Genomic DNA, 21,005 nt, shown 5'->3' with positions numbered 1-21,005 from the left:
CATCAGGGCAGACACGACTGGGTGGTAGGGAACAAGGACCACAAACCAATATATAGGGATTGGTGAGCGTACAATGCCAGCCAGATGAAAACAGATGGGTCTGCGGAGAATATAAATGTCCCTCAGTCAGTGGCCCCCTATGCTCAATAAAACAAGGCCAATACCCTGCATATTAACAGCTTGAAAATGTTATGGGGGGGTCATCAGTGCCATGAAAAAAAACACACCAGTCACAATGAGGTTTCCACATGGCAGAACCACAACAATAATTGAAACGGGAAAAGTAAAAGGGAAAAAAGAACGCCATCCCAGAGGTTTCTTTTTAATGTTACCACACGCTTATGTCACTGGCACCGTGCCTGACGAGGGCCGTGTGGTTTGGGGGAATGTTGGTGAAAGAGCTGGTGCCAGAGAAACTGGCCTTGCCGCGCTGCTGAAAGCAACAGCTCGGCTACTGTATGAGCTTTTGTTTTTGTGGGCATGTTCCGTGTGTTTCGGCTTGCGCGACGGTAGGTGCGAGTTTGGCTGTGCGTTTGTTTGCATGCATATGTAGAGGGAAATGTGTTTAAATGTGTATGCACGCTCTGCAGTAGCCTATATACAGCGTGCATGTATCCCACACTTGAGTACACAAACACACGCTGCTTGAGTTTTTGGGACCTGGGACAAAACTGGGACAGTTGTTGTTTCCTTGTTTTAAGTTGCTTCTTTTACAGTGCCTCTCTTTTCCCTCTGAAGCATTGCTTATCTAAAAGATGAATGTGGTAGGTGTTATTTAATTCAGACCTCATGCACGTATGTTTGTTTTACATCCGAAGATGGGTTAACTTTATATATAGGCAATTTCTTGCAGCGTGAGAGGACTAAAATGTTATCCCTTCTGTTGCTTATGTATAATTAAGGGGAGTGTTCTCCAGGGGTGCCCAGAGGTTGCGTCAGAGATTGCCTGGGCAGCAGCCCTCTCTGGAGAAATCACTTGGCTTGCTGTTTGATCTTAAAGTTTGAATGCACACGCACACTCTCCTCTAACACAAACTCATCTACACACATGCACGCCAAGGTCTACACACGTTCATGGATACACGTGCGCACACACACACACGCAGGTTAGTTGCTAGGGCCAGTTCTCCAGTCCAATCCCCCTAGAGCAAGTTGAGCTGGCTCACCATATTCCATGGTGTGGTAGTGGGGGAACATTATGTTCTGCTCCACAAAGACAGCAGTAGTACATTTCAGTCCCCTATGGACCTGCCCTATAATCCTGCATGGAGTCGGCACTGTGAGAGTGTGTGTGTGTGTGTGTGTGTGTGTGTGTGTGTGTGCGTGTGTGCCTGTGAGTCTCTATCTGACTGTGTACCTGTGTGTAAGGAGAAGCTGTAGCCACCTTACTGTATTCACAGGTAGTCCTGCATTGGAGGTCTCCTACAACATTTTGTAATGGGTCTGACACTGAACGAGGGAACAGAAAGGTTCAAAAAACGAAAACAATATTACTGGTAAACCTGGCTAGAACGTTTTTGGCAGTTAAACCATCTTTGTGATCATTAATGTGTCTCAACTTTATTAACTTCATACATTCTCTGGTGTCCATATGGTATTTTGATTGGATCAAACTGCTCATTTGAGGACATTCTAATGTGGGAATGGCCAATAAGAGCGGTTTTGGACCATTTTCTACTTTCACAATCATTTTTATTCAATGATGTATTTTCTTTTGAATGCAGTAAGGCTGTCGGTCAAACTAATTTCCAGAATGTTTTACCTCCAATTACAACCACTAACCCCATCTGTTCATCCGTCTGTCATTTGTATTTCTGACTCCTTACATTACTTCATTGTCATTTCAGCCACCATATAATGTACAGTATCCTTATATGTCATTTACTTTTGCCTTTTTTTTTTTTTTTTTTTTTTTGTTACAGCACGTGATTGCTGTGTGAACGCTCTCTCAGTCTGCATGTTATTCTTTTACTCTTTCTTGCTTTCACTCCCGGCGGTTTCCTCTTGAAACTACCCTTTCTGTATCATGCAAGCACAAGAAATATTACTAGTGCGCTGCCATTATAGCTTCTACCTCAACGGTGTACATAACTCTACAAGTCAGTGCTGGGACTTACACTCGATGACCCAAAAATGAATGTGTGTCATTCTTCCAAAAATCTAGCACACATTTACATTGTGTAAAGGTAGACTGCAGGCTACTGAGCTATTGTGTACAAAAGGGCAGTATGTATTTATGTCTCTATGCACCATTTATTCTAATGTTGCTGAACCCTCCCTCAGCAGTGGTTTGAATGTGAGAGCATTCACCCATCCTTCTCCTTGGCTTTGCCCTGGTGCATGAAGATTCAGAAGTTATGAAAAAAAAGTTCAGCTCTCATGCACAAATGCTGCATATTGAGCTTTTCATTCACCATGACATTTAATGGATGTGTATCTCTGGATCCCTCGGTGTCTATGTTTCACAGTAGAAATATATTTTTGTGTGTGCCCCTCACACACACACAAGTACGTAGCACTTGAGATTTCGTGCAGATACGCGATCTCTCTTTCTCCTCAAGTGCCTTCTTGTGCTGTTGTTGCTTTCTTGCATCCGCAAAGATCCCTATCGCTGCTGCCCGCCTCTCGCTCTCGCTCAGACACAAAGACACACACACACAGAATCAAGACTGTCTTTAGACATCAAACGGAACTGTAACACAAATCCAATGCAGGACTTGTTTACTAGATCAGAAGGAAATGATGTACAACCCGTTCCCCCTACCCACAACACACTCATTTAGAGCAAAAAACACTCACAAACACACAGAGCTTGGTTACACTTTAGCATTGTCCTGTATCAGGATCACATCTGCAGCCCAACTCTACCAAAGAGCTGTGAGCCATGAACTTGGAAACATGATTAAATGAAACCACAACGGATGAAGTGAGCTATTACTGTAACAAGGAAGGACAATAAGCTGTTGGTTGCTGATAAAACTATGACAACTACAACTAGCCTCGTTTTCACAAGCAGTCCTTTTACATTATTATTATGGTACAAAGGCAAAGTTTGGGAAAGCCGTTAAATTTCTCTACCTACAGTTTTGAGGTGATGCAATGTGAACATTAAGTTTTACAGTGATCAATATGTTTCTAATCTTTCTAATCTTTCTTATTATCTGTTTCTAACATGGGGGTTGCAATGGAAATTTCATTGACATGTAATGCTCAATGACAATAAAGACTCTTGAATCTTGAATGTTGCTTTGAGTGATATCCAAAATATATCTTCAACACAAACAGAATACAAGTGGACAATTTAAAATTTTCACATTAAAAAACAAAATACTTTGCTGTCCGATCTGATGCCCCTATCTGCAGGATGATTCCTTTTTAAGTGCCTCCCAAAACCATTACGAAAATAAAACCATTTCCTGATCTGGTTTAGGAACAACAGATACTGGTTAGGGAAAGATCCTGGTCATGTTGAAAGAAAGACATGTTGTTTCTATTCGGAGACTTAAGCAAAGCTTTTGAGAGAATGATGCTCATCCCTTCAGTACGGATCCAGGATTTGGCGAAGCCAGGGAGCATTGAAGCTGTTTCAGTGGCTTGTGGTGGCCCTACACCTTACTAAGACACTTAATGTTGGTTTTCTTTCTGCACTCCCTTTGCACTTCTAACCTATTCCTGGGCCTGGCCGCCTCTCGCTCTTCAGTCGTCTTTTTCTCTGCACAAAACCACTAGAAGGACAATAATGACACACATTGTGGGATGGATGCTCGTGGTTAACCAGACACTCCAGCAGAGAACTTTACTGTAATTTTGGCTCTGTGCCCTGGTAATGACATTGTCGCTGGCATGTGGTTGGCTTAGATCAAAGGGTTACTTTATGTGCCAAGCCCTCAACAAGAAATGACAGCTGCCCCCTCTGTATCTCTATTATTGATCCTATCATGCACAAGAATCTTGCTGTACTCATTTAACAACACGGCCGTTGTAACTTCACTTACTGTAAGTCTGGTACACAAGGAGTGGGTGAATGACAAAGAGAAAATGAGTGTGTTTTGACCACATTGTGAATGCTATGTAACCCAAGAGCCGTTCCAACAGCCGCCGAGCTTCCGACAAGGTCACTGTTAAGCTTATTTATGCATGGTCACTCCACGCTCCCAAGAGTTGTTTTTTGAGAAACGAGAGTATGTTGCAACATGCCTTGCATCTATACCTCAGTTATACTTCAAGAAGAAGGAGAGAGAAATTATTCAAGTGATCAAGCAGAGTCATTGCACAATTAACCTGCAGATTCAATGTATCCACTTTATTCATGAATGCGTCATACAAATTACACTATTGTGCAACTTTTTCTGACAGCCTTGAGGTAGCAAGTAATTCAATGGCAATGAACCATCCAGTAATGTAGTATGAAAGTCATTAACATGATCTTGTCACCATCTACAAAAGGAAAGCATTTCTCTAATGTCTATTACTGAGGAAGTAGGTGTCAAGCTTTTCCAACAATTCAGTTCTCCTGAAATGACCCAAGAAACCTCCTGAAAACTGGTCGACATCCTTGCAAACTTCCCCGATGGTATGCAGACTACGTTTATTCACAACAATCACCGATCTGCTACCCAACGAAGGCATACTTCTCTTCCTTATAACAATGTCCAACTATGTTCCAACACTTGAGTCAACTCAGGGTGCTGGAAGTTCTCACCAGAGCTGAGGTTTGTACCATATGCAAGCTGCAAATATGGTGACTTTGTGAGCTGAGTTCATACTCATTAGTGCGAGAAGTTATGTGTTCAGTGTCGTCTCCCTTGAATACAGAAAATGAGCCCTGCAGCCCAGCAGCAGTTACCATTTCTCAGTCCTCACCATTTTAATACTGATGACCGATCATCTCAAAGGTGCTGAGCAATTAAGTACCCCTGCAGCTTTCTGACATCCAACTCCCATATTGCTCAAGGACAATATGTGACTTTGAGTGAGCAAAGCCACAATGCGTTTTGGCTGTCTATGTTTCTAAGAAAAATTAATTTCTCAACCAAAATCAACAGTATACCATCATAAGTAACTATGCAGATCTAAGGCTTGGGCTTTGGTCCTCATGGTTGCTATCACATAAAATATTTATAGGTCTTTTGCATCCCTTTCCACCAAGAAATCTTCAAAGTCACCCAGGAAGATCAAACCCCTGATGCAAACAATCACCTACAAACTGAGAAAACTAGAACAAAGCATCCAAGGAATGTGATCCAGATGCCTGAAAAATTCTTCTTCAATGGGCACTCTTTGGCTGATTCCTGGTTGGCATTAAGACCTATTGTTGGCAAAAACAGCAATTAAAATACCAGCTGCAAGACATCACCAAAAGCTCCTTCAAAATACGTAACATCTTCAATAACTTTCTCTTGCTACTGATCTGCCATTCTGGTATTTTATGTGTTTTCTAAAGTGGCCACATTTAAACTGGAGCCATGAACGGCAGGCCTACTGCCTGGTCTTCATCTCCAAATCCAACCCTCACATACCTCATCTGTGGCATGAGCCTCCAGGACAGTCACCATTGCCACATGCATGCAATTGCAGAATTGCTTGGGCGCAATGCCTGAACGAGAATCTCAGCTCAGTTGTTTGGGCCTCGTTATCTTATCTTTGCAAACAAGTGTGCGCGATCGTGTGGGGGTTTTATGTGGGTATTTGTTGTTTGTGTGCACGCGTATGCTCGAAACTGCAAGGACACGGTGTAATCGAAGTTCAGTTGGAGTTGAAGGGATGGCATTTGATGCTGCTGTAGTGCATGTTACTGGAGTGGCAACACAAATGCCAGTGATAACATGAACATTTAGTATGTTCGGTGAGAGGAACGGGCTTTGAGGACACAATTTTTGTTGTAACAGTGCACCTACAAGCACACGATTTAGTGGATGGATGACAAAGGGTGTGAGAACTTACAGAGGGTGAAATGAAGGGATGGGGAGGCAGAGAGATGGTGACAAGACAGTTGTGTTTTGTTAACCTGTGTTTGCATATTTTCCACACGTGCACATGCACTTGTGTGTCCACATAGAGTATACAGTCAGTGGCCTTGTAATGAGGTGATCTCACCACATACGACCCTTGGGAAACAGCGTGTTCTCCATAGTAAAAGTGCTTTTTGTATGAACAATGTGTCCTTCACAGCAGAAAGCCTTTCTTTATGGCTGTATGGACATATTCCACTGGTGTCTCATTCCTCTAAGAGAACAAACCATCTGCAATGTTGTTGGCTGGAACACGCTCCCTTTTTCGCTCAGACAGAAGCGGTGCCATATAAATACCAAATGCATCAAATGGCGTCGGTTAATCTCCTACCTTTGTTTTTTTCGTAAAATCCTTGCCAAAGTGTTCTTGAGCAAGGCACCTGACCACAGCTGCTCAAGAGCTCCTAGTTCACTGGCCTTGTAAAATGCGTCATCAGCAGTGAGAACAAGCTTTACAGCCAACATCACACACTTCCAACATCACACACATGCCTCTGAAGAGCGAGTACTGTCCATGTCGAGGTGTGAAGCCCAGAAATTTTAACACTAAGTCTCTCCTTTGTAGGGTTGTGAGCACTTATCAATGGATATTGATGTCACTCAAAGCAAATTAGTATGTTTGTTTTAACAAATACTCTGAAAGCTATGAAGGAACTGGACAGTAGTGAATTGAATAATAAATAGAGCACTAAAGGAGATAGTATACTTCAACAACATGCCTTAGCTTTGACTGTCCACATTGGGGCGAGGGAATTAGATAGGATTGTGTCTAATGCACTTCTCTGTGTCCGAAGCATTGTGTGTGCGTACATGTACAGATGCCTCACCCTAATGTTTTGGGTAATCAGTCCCTTTCTGCGTTGCAACAGCAACAGATCAATGCATCCACCGGGCTTTGTTGGAATCAATGGCTTCTTCTTTCGTCTTCGGTAAGCATTACTTTAATGAGAGCAGCAAACTTCTGCACCCACCCTGGGAGACATCTAATTAAATGTGCCAATCTCTGAAATTACTTAACTGGCATAAAAGCAAAAAAAGTTGCTTTGCAAGTGTCTTGCAGAAATTGAGGCTTCATTATCGTCAATGTGTAAAGTGATTTATGGTTGAGAAAGCAATAGCACCACGTCATCGGAGAATCAAAGACCGCACCCCAGACTGCGGCTGTTTGTAGTGACCAATCATGATCTATATTTGTTGATTGACTGGTTGTTTGACTCCATGTCATTGTACGGAGAATTTTAATGCTTGTTAACCACTGAATCGATAGATCACATTGAATTGTTTGGCTCTTTTGTCAGAGATCAACTCTAATGTGTAGTAACCGCACATATAAAAGCATCGTCTTAACAAAAATGCATCACAAATTCCATAACATACACATACATACTGTATGCAGGACAGATTGTGCATGGCCTTACCTTAGTGACAGCAGGGTATCCAGCAGCCACCTCACCAGAGCAGTAGGGCTTCTCCTCATGGGACACTTCAACACTGGAGGCCCACTGGTCAAGGAAACCATTGGGGGTGTAGAGGCCACAGTCTCTCACGCCCGTCTCTCGCTCGAAGTCCTCACACACCCCATCGCCATCATAGTAGTAACACATGCTTGGCTCCTCTGCAGGTCAACAGACAACGGAAAGAAGTTGCAATTTCAAATAAATCATTCTGTGTGTTTTACCTGTACACAAATGACTTTTTTCAGTAAAGTGAGGATTAGATACAGCGAAAATATCAGTGGCTCATATTCTACATCACCCCACTTTGTGTCTATGATGTGTTTTACACACTTTTTAACCTTTACTTCTCACTCCCCCTTCTCTCATCTTTTTTTATACAACATGTATACCCCCTTATCCAGTGGGATACCATTTCTAACCTTATCTCTCTCTATTATTTTGGACGGCAAAGAGGGAGAGGACCAGATAAAGAAGGGCTAAAAGGTGCATGGAAAAAGGAGGATAAATGCTGAGTGCTTGAGGATCTGCAAACAGAGATGTGGGAATATGTTAACATCAGGAAGAAAGAAACAAAAAGAAAGAATGAAAGGGAGAGAGCGATAAAATGAGAGCGGGAGAGACAAACACAGAGAGAGAAGAAAGAGAGGAAGAGGGTAGTGGGGGGGACCAAGAGTCAAGAGTTAAAGAAAGATGCAACCGTAATTTTAACAGACGTCCCACCCGGAGTTAAGGTCTGGAACTGGAAGCTTATGGAGTGGAGGAGAGGGGAGCAGAGCAAGGAGGTTGCATGGGCCTCATTGCTCTCAGCTCTCAGCTAAAGCAGTGTCAGCCGGTGGGGTTCCAGTTAGGGGGAAAGGCGGCATTCTGTGCCAAGTTGGCTGGGGCCTCCTCCTCGAAATTCCAGCCCTCTCCAGCACAGCCAAAAACTCAAGTCAGTTCTGTGCTCTGGCAATGGTGAAACGTGGGGCTACTGAGGGGGCATACGGAATACGCTCCCGCCACTCACTCAGCGGGAACAGAGGCGAAAGGAAGAAGGGAAGGAGCAAGGCTGAGACAAGGGGAAGCTCAAACAGTGGCAAGTGAAAGCTGCAGAAGTAATAGGTAGAGCGTGAGCGAAGGAGAGAAGAGGAGAGAAAGGGATGGAAAAGGGGAAAGAGTATTGCTACAGTATTTGAATTTGGACAGGGATAGAATAAACAGATAATGGAAAAAGCGGAAAGGTGATTGAGTTTTGCAAGAGCAAAAAGAAAGCGAGCCGTACAGTTGGAAGAACAAAGTGAGTGATGAGATAAACAAAGATGGATAGAGAGAGAGAAAATAGAGGCACACAGGCTGTCAAAACAAACTTTAACTGTATTTCTTGTTTTGTTTTTTTGTTGACATGTCAGCATGTCGTATCTGACCTTCCAAAACCATCACCTTTGTGACAGCGGGAAAATGTGAATGTGGCTCAATCGAGATTGCGTTTCATTTGTTTTTATCTACACCTGTGTTGACTGTGGCTCTGGGCCCTGTCGGGACAAGGCCGCCGGGATTGTAACGCCAGGTGGGGTCATGTAAAAAGAACTTGTCGATTTCGTCAATTCCAGATATAATTCGGCCCAATCGTGTGAATAGCCTATTAAAGCTCATCCAGACTGTAGCACCCTGGCCCTGTTGTATACTTAGTGTCAATTCTCTATCCAACTCTCTCTTTCACTATCCAACACACTGACAAGCAAGCACTCTCTCACACAGAAGGTCCCATCATTATAGTGTCAGATTTCTGTGCAAAACTACAACTATGTCAGACACTGTTGGACACACACACACACACACACACACACACACACACACACACACACACACGTGCGCTTACGCACACCCCTGAGCACTGCAGTTGGTGGAAAAACAGCACAGCCAATGCAGTCATCCAGCAATCTGACAGGGATTAAGTGGCCACTTCACAGAGGCTCACACATGTGTGTGCATGCATGCATGTCCTGTACATGCACAAACACACACACACACACAATCACAACAGGAGGGCAAAATGAATGTCAGACAGCATGAGAACTGTACAGGAAACCATCCATCTATTCACAAAGAAAAAACTACATAGGGGATGCCAGTCACTCAACTATGTAAAATAAGATGACTCACCCTTTTGAAAAATAATGATTTCCAGATTATTTTTTTTTTTTTTTTCCAGGAGGTCAAAGTGATTACAATATCTAATGCCATTTTTACTCTTTTGGGAAGGGCATGATAAAAGCCCAGATGGCAGTTCATTCACAAAGTTATCTGAGAGGCTCATCAACAACTTTGCAGCCTTTGAATTTTGTGGACGGAGTGTGAACCAAATGCAAACAGACAACAATATAATGGCACAAAAGAACACATAGGAAATGTTATATATGAAACAGGTGGTCACATTTTAACATGACAAATGTTAAGGCATGTACATGTTTATTGTCTACTTTATATTTTTATTATTACCTTATTGTTCAGGGTTTTTTTGTCCTTGACGAACTGTTGCTGAACTATTACATGCACACATCAAACTTGAGAAAAAGTGCTGGAGACAGTATGTAATATAATCTTCTTGTTTTTCCTTTTCTTTTTTTTTTCTCGCCTCTAATTAGTTGTATCTTCTATTCTACTCTTTCCAAACTGTGTTAGCCCCGGATACATTTACTACACAAGCAACACCTCGCTACATGTCAATCAGCTTAGGATATGTATTATAATGACATCCCTACATGCTTGAGAAGTCAGGGGTTAAATACCTTGATAAAAGGTGCACTAAAGGTAAATTAACTTCCTCTATTTCCAGTATTTTCCTCCAGAGAAATAAACCAGTGAGCAAGCCTATTATAACATAACATATGACTTACCAATGCAGTTGAAGAAGGACTCTTTCTTGCACTGACTGGAGCAGCCATCCCCATTCATAGAGTTCATATCATCACATTCCTCGCCTTTGGAACTAAAAGAGCAGGAGGCTTTACTCAGAAAACATTCACACAAACACACACACTGCCAAACTAATAAATATGGAAACAAATTGTGAGTAAAGTTTTTTTTTTCTCTCTCTGAAAATGCTTCATTGCCCATCTGTTTGCATGCATTTTACCATGTTATGTATTTTAATCTGGTGAGTGTCGCCTGTTGCCTGTTACCTCTGGATGCGTCCATCCCCGCAGTAGTGCGCCCCGAGTTCATGCACCAGAGGTGGGGAGGGCTCACTCTCACTCCGGCCAGAGATGGTTTGGACCTGGTAGGTGTACACGATATGTGGCAACACATCCCTGCACAGAGAGAGGCAAAAATCACAAAAAGTTCACATATTTTGGGATAATGTGAAGCCTTGAAGAAATGTTTGCTGAAGAATCACGTATAAGGAGAGTACCATTAGCCAACACAAATAAAAACATCTGTCTCAGCACACGCTTTATCACATCTACCTATCCAGTCACACGCTGATATGGCTGCGTTTACTTGCTTTGGGTCCAGCTTTGTTTTGTTTCCTTATCATAGTGATTCAAGGTACCATCATGATGAACACACAATCGACAGGAGAAATATTGGGGGACTACTCACTTTGCCGGTGTAAGTCGCCATGATGGTTTCTTGAGTCACCATGATAAGGAAGTCTGAAATAAAAGTCTGAAAGGAAAAAAAAAACATAAATGAGAAAACCAAAACCATAAACAAACAAAAAAAATCAAAGCCATAAATGAGAAACCAAAGCCATAAGCAAAGCAACAAAACAAAACCAGAGGAAAGAAAACTGTACATGAGAAACAACAGATGTGCAAGTGAGGGTGCTGTCATGACATCAGTTGTCCTGTTTTTATTTATTTTTTTCTCTGATCTGTTGTTTGCCTTTACATGTCACTCGCATTATCATCAGGTTTAATCGTTTCTGTTGGATTTTCACATGGCCAGGCTTACTGCTTCCTGTAAGCCACTGATCAAGTGAAAGACACACATCATGGGTCTCTTCAGACTCTTAGAAATTTTCTGCATTAATTGATCAGAGTAAGAAGAAACATGTAAAGGCAAACAAAGAACTTGAGTTCATGTATTTGTCTATTTTGACTATTATAGCCAATAAAAACAGGATAACTGATTTCCATATTAGCACTCTCATTTGCAGCTGCATTGTTTACAGTTTTCTTTCCGTTTGGAATTTTTTTTTTTTTTTTTCATTTTGCTTATAGTTTTGGTTTCTCATTTCTAGTTTTGATTTGTCGCTTATGGTCATGGTTTCTCCTTCATGGTTTTCTTTTGTGGCTTTCAGAGTTTTTGACCCTATATTGTGGGTAAGTGTGTGTGTGTGTGTGTGTGTGTGTGTGTGTGAGCATGTGTGTAAATAAGACTGAAGACCAAGGTTAAGTATGTAAGTTTGTGAATTGTACACTATATGATTTGCCTGTTGCCTGAAGATAGTCGAGCACACACACAGTTTCCATGTATTGTCACGTATTAGTGTAGATGCAGTTTCATTTGTTTGAATGGCAGGTTTGTGTGACGCTTGTCATGCTGGAAAAATATACTCTGAGTTATAGACTGCACAATAAAAACTGCTCTAAAAACAAGGAAGCAAATAATTATTGACGATGAAGTTCAAGAAATTATTGTATAATCTAACTTAATTTAATTAAAAATAGAATATGGAATTAAAGATATCGAAAATAAAAAGCATGCAGTGTAAGAGTTCAAAAAAATCCCTGCAGTTTCAGTTTTTGTACACGTGACTATGACGGCACGATGGAGAAAATGAGTGAGTGTAATGCATGCTATATTCCTTCTATGTTATTCAGTGCATAAGGGGATAGGAATGCATAATTGTTGTGTATAATCATGGCTAGTAATCATTAAGTACATGGCAAAAACTAGGTATATGGATGAAGAACAGCATCAGTAAATGAGGATAAATAGGACCGATAGGTTAGCCATAGATCATTTCATGTGGACCATCAAGTACCATAGACAAAATTATGGAATTCCCTCTTGCTGTAAATGCAGTGACAAGCATGCAGGGATACTGTGCTGCTCAGACGAGTACCAGGGCATATGTGGATTCATATGCCCATTACACAAAGCAGCTCACATACATGCACGCACAGACACATGCTGGCACACACATAAACAATATCTTTGTTATTAGTAACACAATGCCAGCCAACTGCAGGCTTTTAGCTTAAACAAGAGCGCATAGGCATGAACCACTATTCCCAATGCTTCCATAAAATCTCCAGTGTGAGCGCAATGGAACACCAGTAGCAAACATTGCTTCGTCTGGTACCGCGTAGGTTTCACCCAAGGCCAAAGCCAAAGTCAGCAATCAAACCAAGAAAGTGTTCGAGTGATGTGGGCGGGAAGCTATAATCTTTGAACAGCTCTAAGTCAAACAATTTTAGTGAAAATGGGTGAAAAAGAGGGTGACTAATCACAAGGTTGGTGGTTCAATCCCTGGCTCCTCCTGTCCACATGTCGAAAGTCTCCATGGGCAAGACACCTAATCCCAGGTTCCTTGCATGGCAGCTCCATTGCCACCAATGTGTGAATGGGTAAATGTGAGGCAAACTGCAAAGGGCATTGTCCGTAAAATTAGAAAAGCACTATATAAGAGCAGTCCAAGAATACCAGAATGTTCTTAAAGACATGTTTCATGAAAGAGGCAGGTATTTTACGCATGTACAAAGATATCATTGACACAAATACATTGCACTGCAGTAGAGGTGTACAAGTGCTGTAGGTGTTAATGTGTTTGCTTGTATGTATGCATGCTTTCGTGAGTCATGTTAAAATAAACAGACAAGAAAGATTTACAACAGGAAAGACCGTTTCCGTCATGACATTTCTGACTATGGTTTGTGACTTTTGTCTTTTCCCCCTCATCTTCATTTCTCCAGTTCTCCTGCGTGTTTGTTCATCACATTCCCAGCAGACGAAAGCAGACCAAGGTCAAGTTAGCTGTGTTGTCCCAATTATAAAAGATGATGGACCTAAAGATCAAGTAACCAAACGAATTTCCCCACAGCAAAATGTGTGCCTAGGATGAGATATTTATGTTGGCTTTATTATTATCAACACAGAATGTTTGACCTGACAGACTCTCTTTTATATTACAGTATGTCCTGTTCTGCAATGCTGGCCCATGCTGGTGCAACTCCATGCTACGCTCAAACATGCCCCCTCTAATTGAATTAGTTTAGCCCCTGGAAAAGTCAAGCTGTGGGAGACTTTATCTTTGAGGAGAGCAAATACACAGAATAGACGGAAAGAAGAGAGAAAAAGATACTGCGTTGCAGCAAGGCAGCACATGAACTTCCTTTTGTGGGTAATGAGAAATTCTGGCTATCATATTGTAGGTAATCCAATGCACAAAAATGTAATTGCACTGCTTGATCAGGCCACAGTGAGAGGCAAGAACAAGGAGACAAGTTGCTAGATCCGACTGAGGAGGAGGTAAAGGAGGAGGAGAACACGAAAATACATTGAGAAAATAATCAAAAGAAAGAAGAGATAAGAAGAAGGGAGCAGTAAATGGTGGCTTCTAAAATTGGATCTAGAGAAGTTTTATATATAGGGCAGGGGGACTTCTGTGGAAAATATGATGAGGTAACAGTCATTTATTCCGCATTATGCAAGCTTTATTCCATCAATCTTCCCACGGGTAGTTAGAATCAAGACAGTGCTCTCCCAATAGCTTCGAGTCAGCCGATGTTGAGTAACCCATGCTCCGATGTGGAGACAAAAGACACCTGCAAAATGAAAGCAGTGTTCGCATGTTTACGTTTCCCAGACAAGAAATGTCTTGTAGTCCTGGGATTAATGATGGTCCTCATGCAACAGCAAAGGTGGACGTAGAGTAATGTTAGTGTCGCGCCACAAAAAAAGTCATGGGGAACAAGTCGAGGTGCATGACTGAGCGCACAACCACGGTCTCTTAGACCACAGTCTGTGGTTTGCGTCCACAGTCACTGTTGATTTTCCTTTGCAAGCCTATCTAGGCTAAGAACTGCAAACCAGTCAGACCGACCCCACAACTTTCTCCTTTAAAAAGCTGTTAAAACCTCAGGTCTCGACCGAGCAGGTTTAGAAGTGTTTCCACAAAAGTCCTGTTACTCAAAAGTCCCTTCCTTACCTTTCAGGCTCATTGATGTAACTCTAAACAGCAATCGATGAACTCTACTGGACCTAATGCCATCCTAAAATATTTCCCAAGACTAAACTACGCACTCAGATGCCTCATTTTGCAACATGGGCAGCTCCCCTCACCCTAACAAAGTACCTACAGGCCTTGATTCTGCACATGAAGGCTTTGTGGACTTTCTTTGTGGTCCCAGTTATAATGTTTAGTTCTGCAGCACAGCAAGCCTCTGAGAATGCCACGTAGGTACACACCTTTTCTAGGTAAAGGGCTCCACCTGGACATGAAGAAATTTCTCCAATCTAATTGTTTAGGTCTTAATTGAAGGGTTCTGTAGTCCTCTGGTCTGATTATGGAAGATCAGCGAACCACTTTGCCCAGTGTAGGCCTTTGTGCTTCACAGGGACAGCAATCATCAGCTTAATTGTCTTTTTGTTTGTTATGGTTTAAAAGGTCATGTCACTGTAGATGTCAAGGTTATTTCAGATGTACTATACAAATCAAAGGATATATCCATGATCTACTCCACCAGTGCTGTTTCTACATCTTGTGATGGACTAAGAGTTAAAGTATGCTGCTAAGCAACATGTGTTCCCTGGGTGTCACAATGCGCCTTTTGGTTCTGTAGGTTAAATATTGCTACTCCTCATAGCGTGATAACAACTGTTTAAACATGGCTCTCACCCTGTTCCCAATTAGGTGCACGCTTGATTCCTCCTGACCTCACCACTAATAGCCATGCTGTGTTAGGCAGGGAAGAATGAAACAGAACACGTGGTGCAGATGTAACACAGTTCTATGAGCTCTCCATCCCTTAGAACTTGGTGAGTGGGCTATATAAGAACAACATTTAGAATGACAGGGGCATTAATAAACAGCAATTTTGTGAAAGACTTTGTGGCCAGCATCATGTCTAGGTCTCACTTGATGTGGTATAATCATTTGACACGTGTGTGTATGTGGTGGATAATACCCAGTGATAGACATGACTTCTGGCGGCCATCCAGACATCACTAAACCACACTTTCATCTGTAACCGATTAGATATGATGTGTAACTGGTGTAACTGATCTCATGTGCAACTCGTGCTGCAGAGGACTCCAGTCGCAGAAAAGGTGTCACGTGAGAATATTTCATCGTTGGTGCCTCTTTGTGCATCCAGACATTCTTCTCAAGACCCCTGTAGGAAAAGAGGTTTTATCTTGGCTCGCGCTCAAAGCGAGGCACAAGGCTCTGTAATATGCCTTTCAAAGGTGTTTTGATAGCACCAGGTGATTACACATGGAAGCATGTGCTAATGTATGTACCTGCTACTGAGCACAAGAAGCGTGTTGGTGTGTGTCACCGTATTCATCTGTGTGTGTGTTCCTGCCTTCACTTATGTGTGCACTGGGCTTATGTGTGTGCATGCATATGGATGTGTTTCCGTTCTGTAGCTGCTTGTTGTTCTTGGCTGAGAGATCCCAGATGAGAAAAGCAGATAAATTTAAGGAAGTTGAGAAAATATCTCAGATTGAGCCTGCAAGAACAACAAACAGGGCAATACTCCTTTTGTCAGTGTGGCAGCTGACATGCATTTGAGGTTTTACTAGCATTCAATTTACACCTACAGTATGTCTAACAAAATAGTGCTGCAAGTTTAGACCTACAAGAGGTGCTAACAGAGACAGAAGATTATTCTGATGGCAGATGCATTCATTTATAAGGTGTCTCAGTTGCTTTTGCATAAACAGCTGCGTTTTCATGATGTTCCCTGACCACTTACCTGAATCTTGTTTACTCGCATCCTGTGTATGCCTTAACACAAATGCTGCAAAGTTTGTTGTTAATATTGCATTAGACTGCCAAAAAGTCTGTAATCACCAGTGCAGCCTGTTCACAAGAAAACCCACTTTGTTCTTGACTATCCACACTAACAAACCTGTCAACCCACTTTTGACATTCAATTTGATTAGCCCAGATGTATTCCTATATAATTTGTCTGCTTCCTATTCTGAAATACAGAGTGCTGGAGAAATTCTGGTGAGTGCACCAGACATGCCATGACTCCCTATGAGGACAACACTATTCACTCTGTCTGCAACTCATGAATGGTTCATATTAGGAGGATTACGCAAGGCCAACATCCTATAGGGACGGGGGGTTGGGGGTGAAGGCGGTCGACCTGATATGAAAAGGAGAAATTGTTGAGTAGTAAAATGAGTGCATGATGAGAGGGAATGAAAATTTATGGGGAAATAGAAAGTGTGGCCAGAACCTTTATAGTCTGAAATATTGTGAATAACACTAAAAGTTATTCTACTAATATTAAATTCAAAATAATTGCAGTTTAAATTGGAAATACATTCTTGTCATTATTTGATATTGCCAATGAAGCAATACTGTTTCAGGGAATTCCTACAATTTTTTGTGTACAATTGCACAATCAGTTCTATACTGAAGGCAATGGTATGCTCAAAAAGAACTACTTTCTATGATGTGTTGTCCAACCACACTGGAAGGCAAAAGTGTTTGTAGCTGTTCCAAACGACCAGTCATTTTCAGATATTCTCTCCTGGAAGGCATTCGTAGTGATGCACTCATTTTTACACATCAAATCAGACAAAGCTGTGTAAAGAACAACAACAGGAAAGCTCTGAAGAAGAGTTCAAACCTTGCTTACTCTCTCACAGCAACACACCTGGCCAGTCATAGAGTGAAGTGAACATCAGCTTGTCAGTTTCAGAAAGTTACAGAAATTGGAGGACACGGCAGTGTCGGGGTATTCTAAAGCCTTTTCTGGTACACACAGAGGGTACTCACAATGACGACTGCTGGAGCGCAGAGCAATTTTTCACAATTAGCCAGAAAGTGTACAGCACAAAAAAACACAAACAAGCAGACCTTTTAAAAGGTGAAACCTGAGGTAGACTGAGTTCTCAGGCAGCAGCAGACATGTCAGCAGAGTAGCTTAGGGACGGATGGGGGTTGTAATGGGGAAGAGCTGTGCACAACCAGGGTAGAGTCAGTTTACGGAGAGGGGTGATTATAAAGGGGGTGTGGGGTAATAGTGATGCTGGGGGGAGCTGCCCTCTCTTTTGGCTGGGAGGTCTCTTCACATCAGCTCTGAGATTTGACTGAATGACAGCTCTGAAGGCCACGTCAGGAAGAGGATTAGCCCATGGGCTGGGGTAGCTCAGAGGGATGGGGTCAAACAAGCCCAATCCTCCTACCCTCTCTCTTCATACTTTCTCGGCCCCCTAATGTTCTTCTCTATCACCTATTGGCCCCCTTGAGCCTAGCAATGATTTACCCCCAACTGGTCCAACCTTCCACACAAGCGTCTCCACTTCACCCATCTTACTCCCCACCATAATTTACTCTGTCACCCTGACCTCGCAGCCCCTAGCCATTCCAAACAAACCACCACCCATGGATGAAGCCAAAGGAGCCAAGATGTCAGTTGTCCTCTTGCTCAGTTTGCCCTAACTCAGGTGAAGGCCAGTGGCCTGACAGTGGGAGGTCAGTCACCCCCTCATCAAGACCTCCACCACTCTATCCAACCCCATGGCGCTGCTTACTGTGTGGTCAACAAAAGCATTTCAGCAGCTGGCCTGAGGCATCAAACAGAGCACTTTACATTGGATTTGTGGCATGCCAAAACATCTAAGTGAACTTTGGTCTTTACTCCACCATGTCAAAGGCTATGTTTGTTCTTTGTTAGAATTATTTGTTTGTTGAAGAATACCACAGCAGTACTACGCACTAGAACCTGTTTGCATTTCACTTATTTGGTGTGAGTAGATCTATGACATGCAAACAGACTCCAGAGCATAGTTATACACTGACATATTGCTTCCCCTGCATCAGCAATCATAAGTAAGGTAAAGAGGCTAATGACCATGCATTGATCAGTAGCCAAGAGTGACTCAAACCATTGTGAAAAAAGTGCAAACTATCTATTATCATAAACTATCTACTATAAGTAACAATTTAGCATTTTTTTCTCTAATTGTTTTAACCTTCTCATTATGTTTTTAGAGTCTATATTTTTTTAGAGTCTATATTTTTTTTAAATTCTTTGTTATATACAAAAGAGAACAACATATATTTGCTGTTGTTTTTACACTTACTATTCATTTGAATGAGTTGAAACATTTTGATGGCTGGAACACACATACTTACTTGCTACAAAATTCTGACCATCTTACAGAGACAAGATCCCATATGCTCTCACAACAGAAAATAGTCAGCCAGTGCCACTGACCACTACCACTGGAATGCAACCACAGCTAGTGAAATACACCACAGCAGCGAAACTACCTACAGTACATCAATAATCACTGAAGTGTGCCAAAACCCCCAAATAAATACGTCCCTACTGCAGACAGCTTTCCACAGACACTGCAGTTCAACCAGGAAGTAGTGTACGGATATGGAACTTAGGTATCATCACTCTATCTTGCATAACATGCATACTCACCCTTTCGCCTCTTATCAAGCACTTTCCTTCTCATGTGAACCACGCTGACAGCACGATAGTGAGATGGCATAACACGCAGCAGTGCCATGTATAGCACAATCTTCATCGAGTCAGCACATTCCATGAAAACAAAGCACTAAACTCTCACCACAGTGTGCAGATAATACCTTTAACAAGCCATCTGTTTGCCTTTGCTTCATGGAACAGGGGAAAAAACAAATGTGGGCAACGATTGACCTGTGACTTAGGAAACAAATGTTGGGCTGCAGATTTGAAACTGCAGAAGCAGTGGTGACTTGCTAGTGCTCCTGGGGGTACTGAAAAGGATATCTGGTAATACAATAACGTATTTTTGCGGATAGTTTCCACAGATAAATAAACTCCTTCTGACTGGTAAACTTTTTAAAAGCACTTTGTAACATTGTTAAGAAAAGTGCATAGAAAAAAATGTTTTTTCATTATTATTGTTATTTGTATTACTTCTAATTTTATCACACTGAGGCAGGAAGCTAAATGATAATCAGATAATTCTCAACTTATAAAAGAAAATACTCAAATAAAACAAATGTGTTTTTTTTTTGTTTGTTTGTTTGTTTTTTTGCCAAACTAAAGCATGCCCAATATGTTGCACCACCGCCAGAAGAAAAGGTCGGTCTTTCTCACATCGTGACAAAAAAACAAGCTTGTCTTCAATATGCTTTGCATGCTATGATTTGGGGTTTTCTAAACTCTGTCAGGGACAACATACTAAGTGTTATGCAGGTTGATGACACAGCCAGTCAGTGATGACTGATGAGTACAAAAAAATTCCACCTACCAGGTAACTCACCTATCTGTATATCGGCGAGTAGGTTCATTCAACATCAGACCGTGGGGTGCGTGGGTAAAGGGCGGTTGGCGGAACAGACGGTAGCGTAGTGGTTGGCAATGCCTACAAAGCGCGCAGTCTGGCTTGGATGCCAAAAGGGTGGCATCAATCTCTAGGTGTTGTTCCATAGTGAAAAACTGTACCCCATACACCTCTTCCTCTATGTCCAGCTTCAAGGTCAGTGGGGTGTCACAGAAGACGTTACTGGGGCCCAGTGAAATGTTGTTCCCGCTGACAGTCAGTAGCAAGATGTTGTGGATAGCTGGCAGTGCTGTTTCCTCAGGGCTAAAGAAGGTGACCCACACAGTCAGGGAGTCTGGTATCAGCGGGTAGGGGAACTCTAGCTGAAGCATGCAGCCCTGGAGGGGGCATTCAGATAAGCCGACAACACCTTGCTCGATCCTTGAATTGGGGCTCCAGGTGCGCACACTTGGTTCACAAGCCTGCTCCACATCTGGAGGGCCTGTGGGATAAAATTGCAAAAAGAGGCACAGCGTCACAGACACACAACATGCAGACTGCAGAGATATCTCAAATAATTCACGGATACAACAAATTAAATATGCATCAGACACAATAAGCAAAAGCCGCCTCGCCATTTCCTGCACTAACATAACGAATGATTGTTAAAATGCATGAACAGGTGCAATGATGAATACCAAATATTTTAAGCCACAGGTCCTTGAATTCCTCAAAGGATGCAGAAAAGGACACAGGTAAAACAGTAATTTCAAACTAAATTATAAAGGTAATAACATTTTTATGAGAACTCAAAAATGAAGACTTTGCATGAGTGATCTTTTCAGTGTAACTTCACTCCTTGCAACATCAAGGTAGAGGTGAAACTGAGAGTTCATTGTGAGTCCATCTGCAGAGGAAAGGCAGAGCTGAGGTGTGTACCTTCTGAGAGGGGCCTGTGCAGGGTTCTCACTTCAGCACAGTCATTACAACCTCTAACAGTCACACTCCAGCCATATTTGGAGTCCACACACAGCTAACTCGCATTATCCCAAGTGACGTACACTAACATTCATCAAGCACTTTTAGAAGCCAGCAAGCAGCA

At 42.2% G+C, this 21,005-nt stretch overlaps 1 protein-coding gene across 2 annotated transcripts in view; it reads right to left on the bottom strand.

Moving 5' to 3' along the window:
* pappaa (pregnancy-associated plasma protein A, pappalysin 1a) overlaps positions 1-21,005 on the bottom strand; it is a 92,278-nt gene that overhangs the window by 46,209 nt on the left and 25,064 nt on the right. For both annotated transcript variants that reach the window (XM_041960053.1, XM_041960054.1), the window contains exons 7-10: positions 19,904-20,405; positions 10,630-10,758; positions 10,345-10,436; positions 7,430-7,626 (exon numbers count right to left, since the gene is read on the bottom strand). In XM_041960053.1, coding sequence (XP_041815987.1) covers positions 7,430-7,626; positions 10,345-10,436; positions 10,630-10,758; positions 19,904-20,405 — 920 coding nt within the window. The remainder of the gene's footprint in view (positions 1-7,429; positions 7,627-10,344; positions 10,437-10,629; positions 10,759-19,903; positions 20,406-21,005) is intronic.

This window comes from Chelmon rostratus, chromosome 19 (assembly GCF_017976325.1).
Source record: "Chelmon rostratus isolate fCheRos1 chromosome 19, fCheRos1.pri, whole genome shotgun sequence".
In the NCBI taxonomy this organism is placed as follows: domain Eukaryota; kingdom Metazoa; phylum Chordata; class Actinopteri; order Chaetodontiformes; family Chaetodontidae; genus Chelmon; species Chelmon rostratus.
Note: the sequence above shows the minus strand (reverse complement) of the source record. Positions and strands in the feature narration are given on the sequence as shown.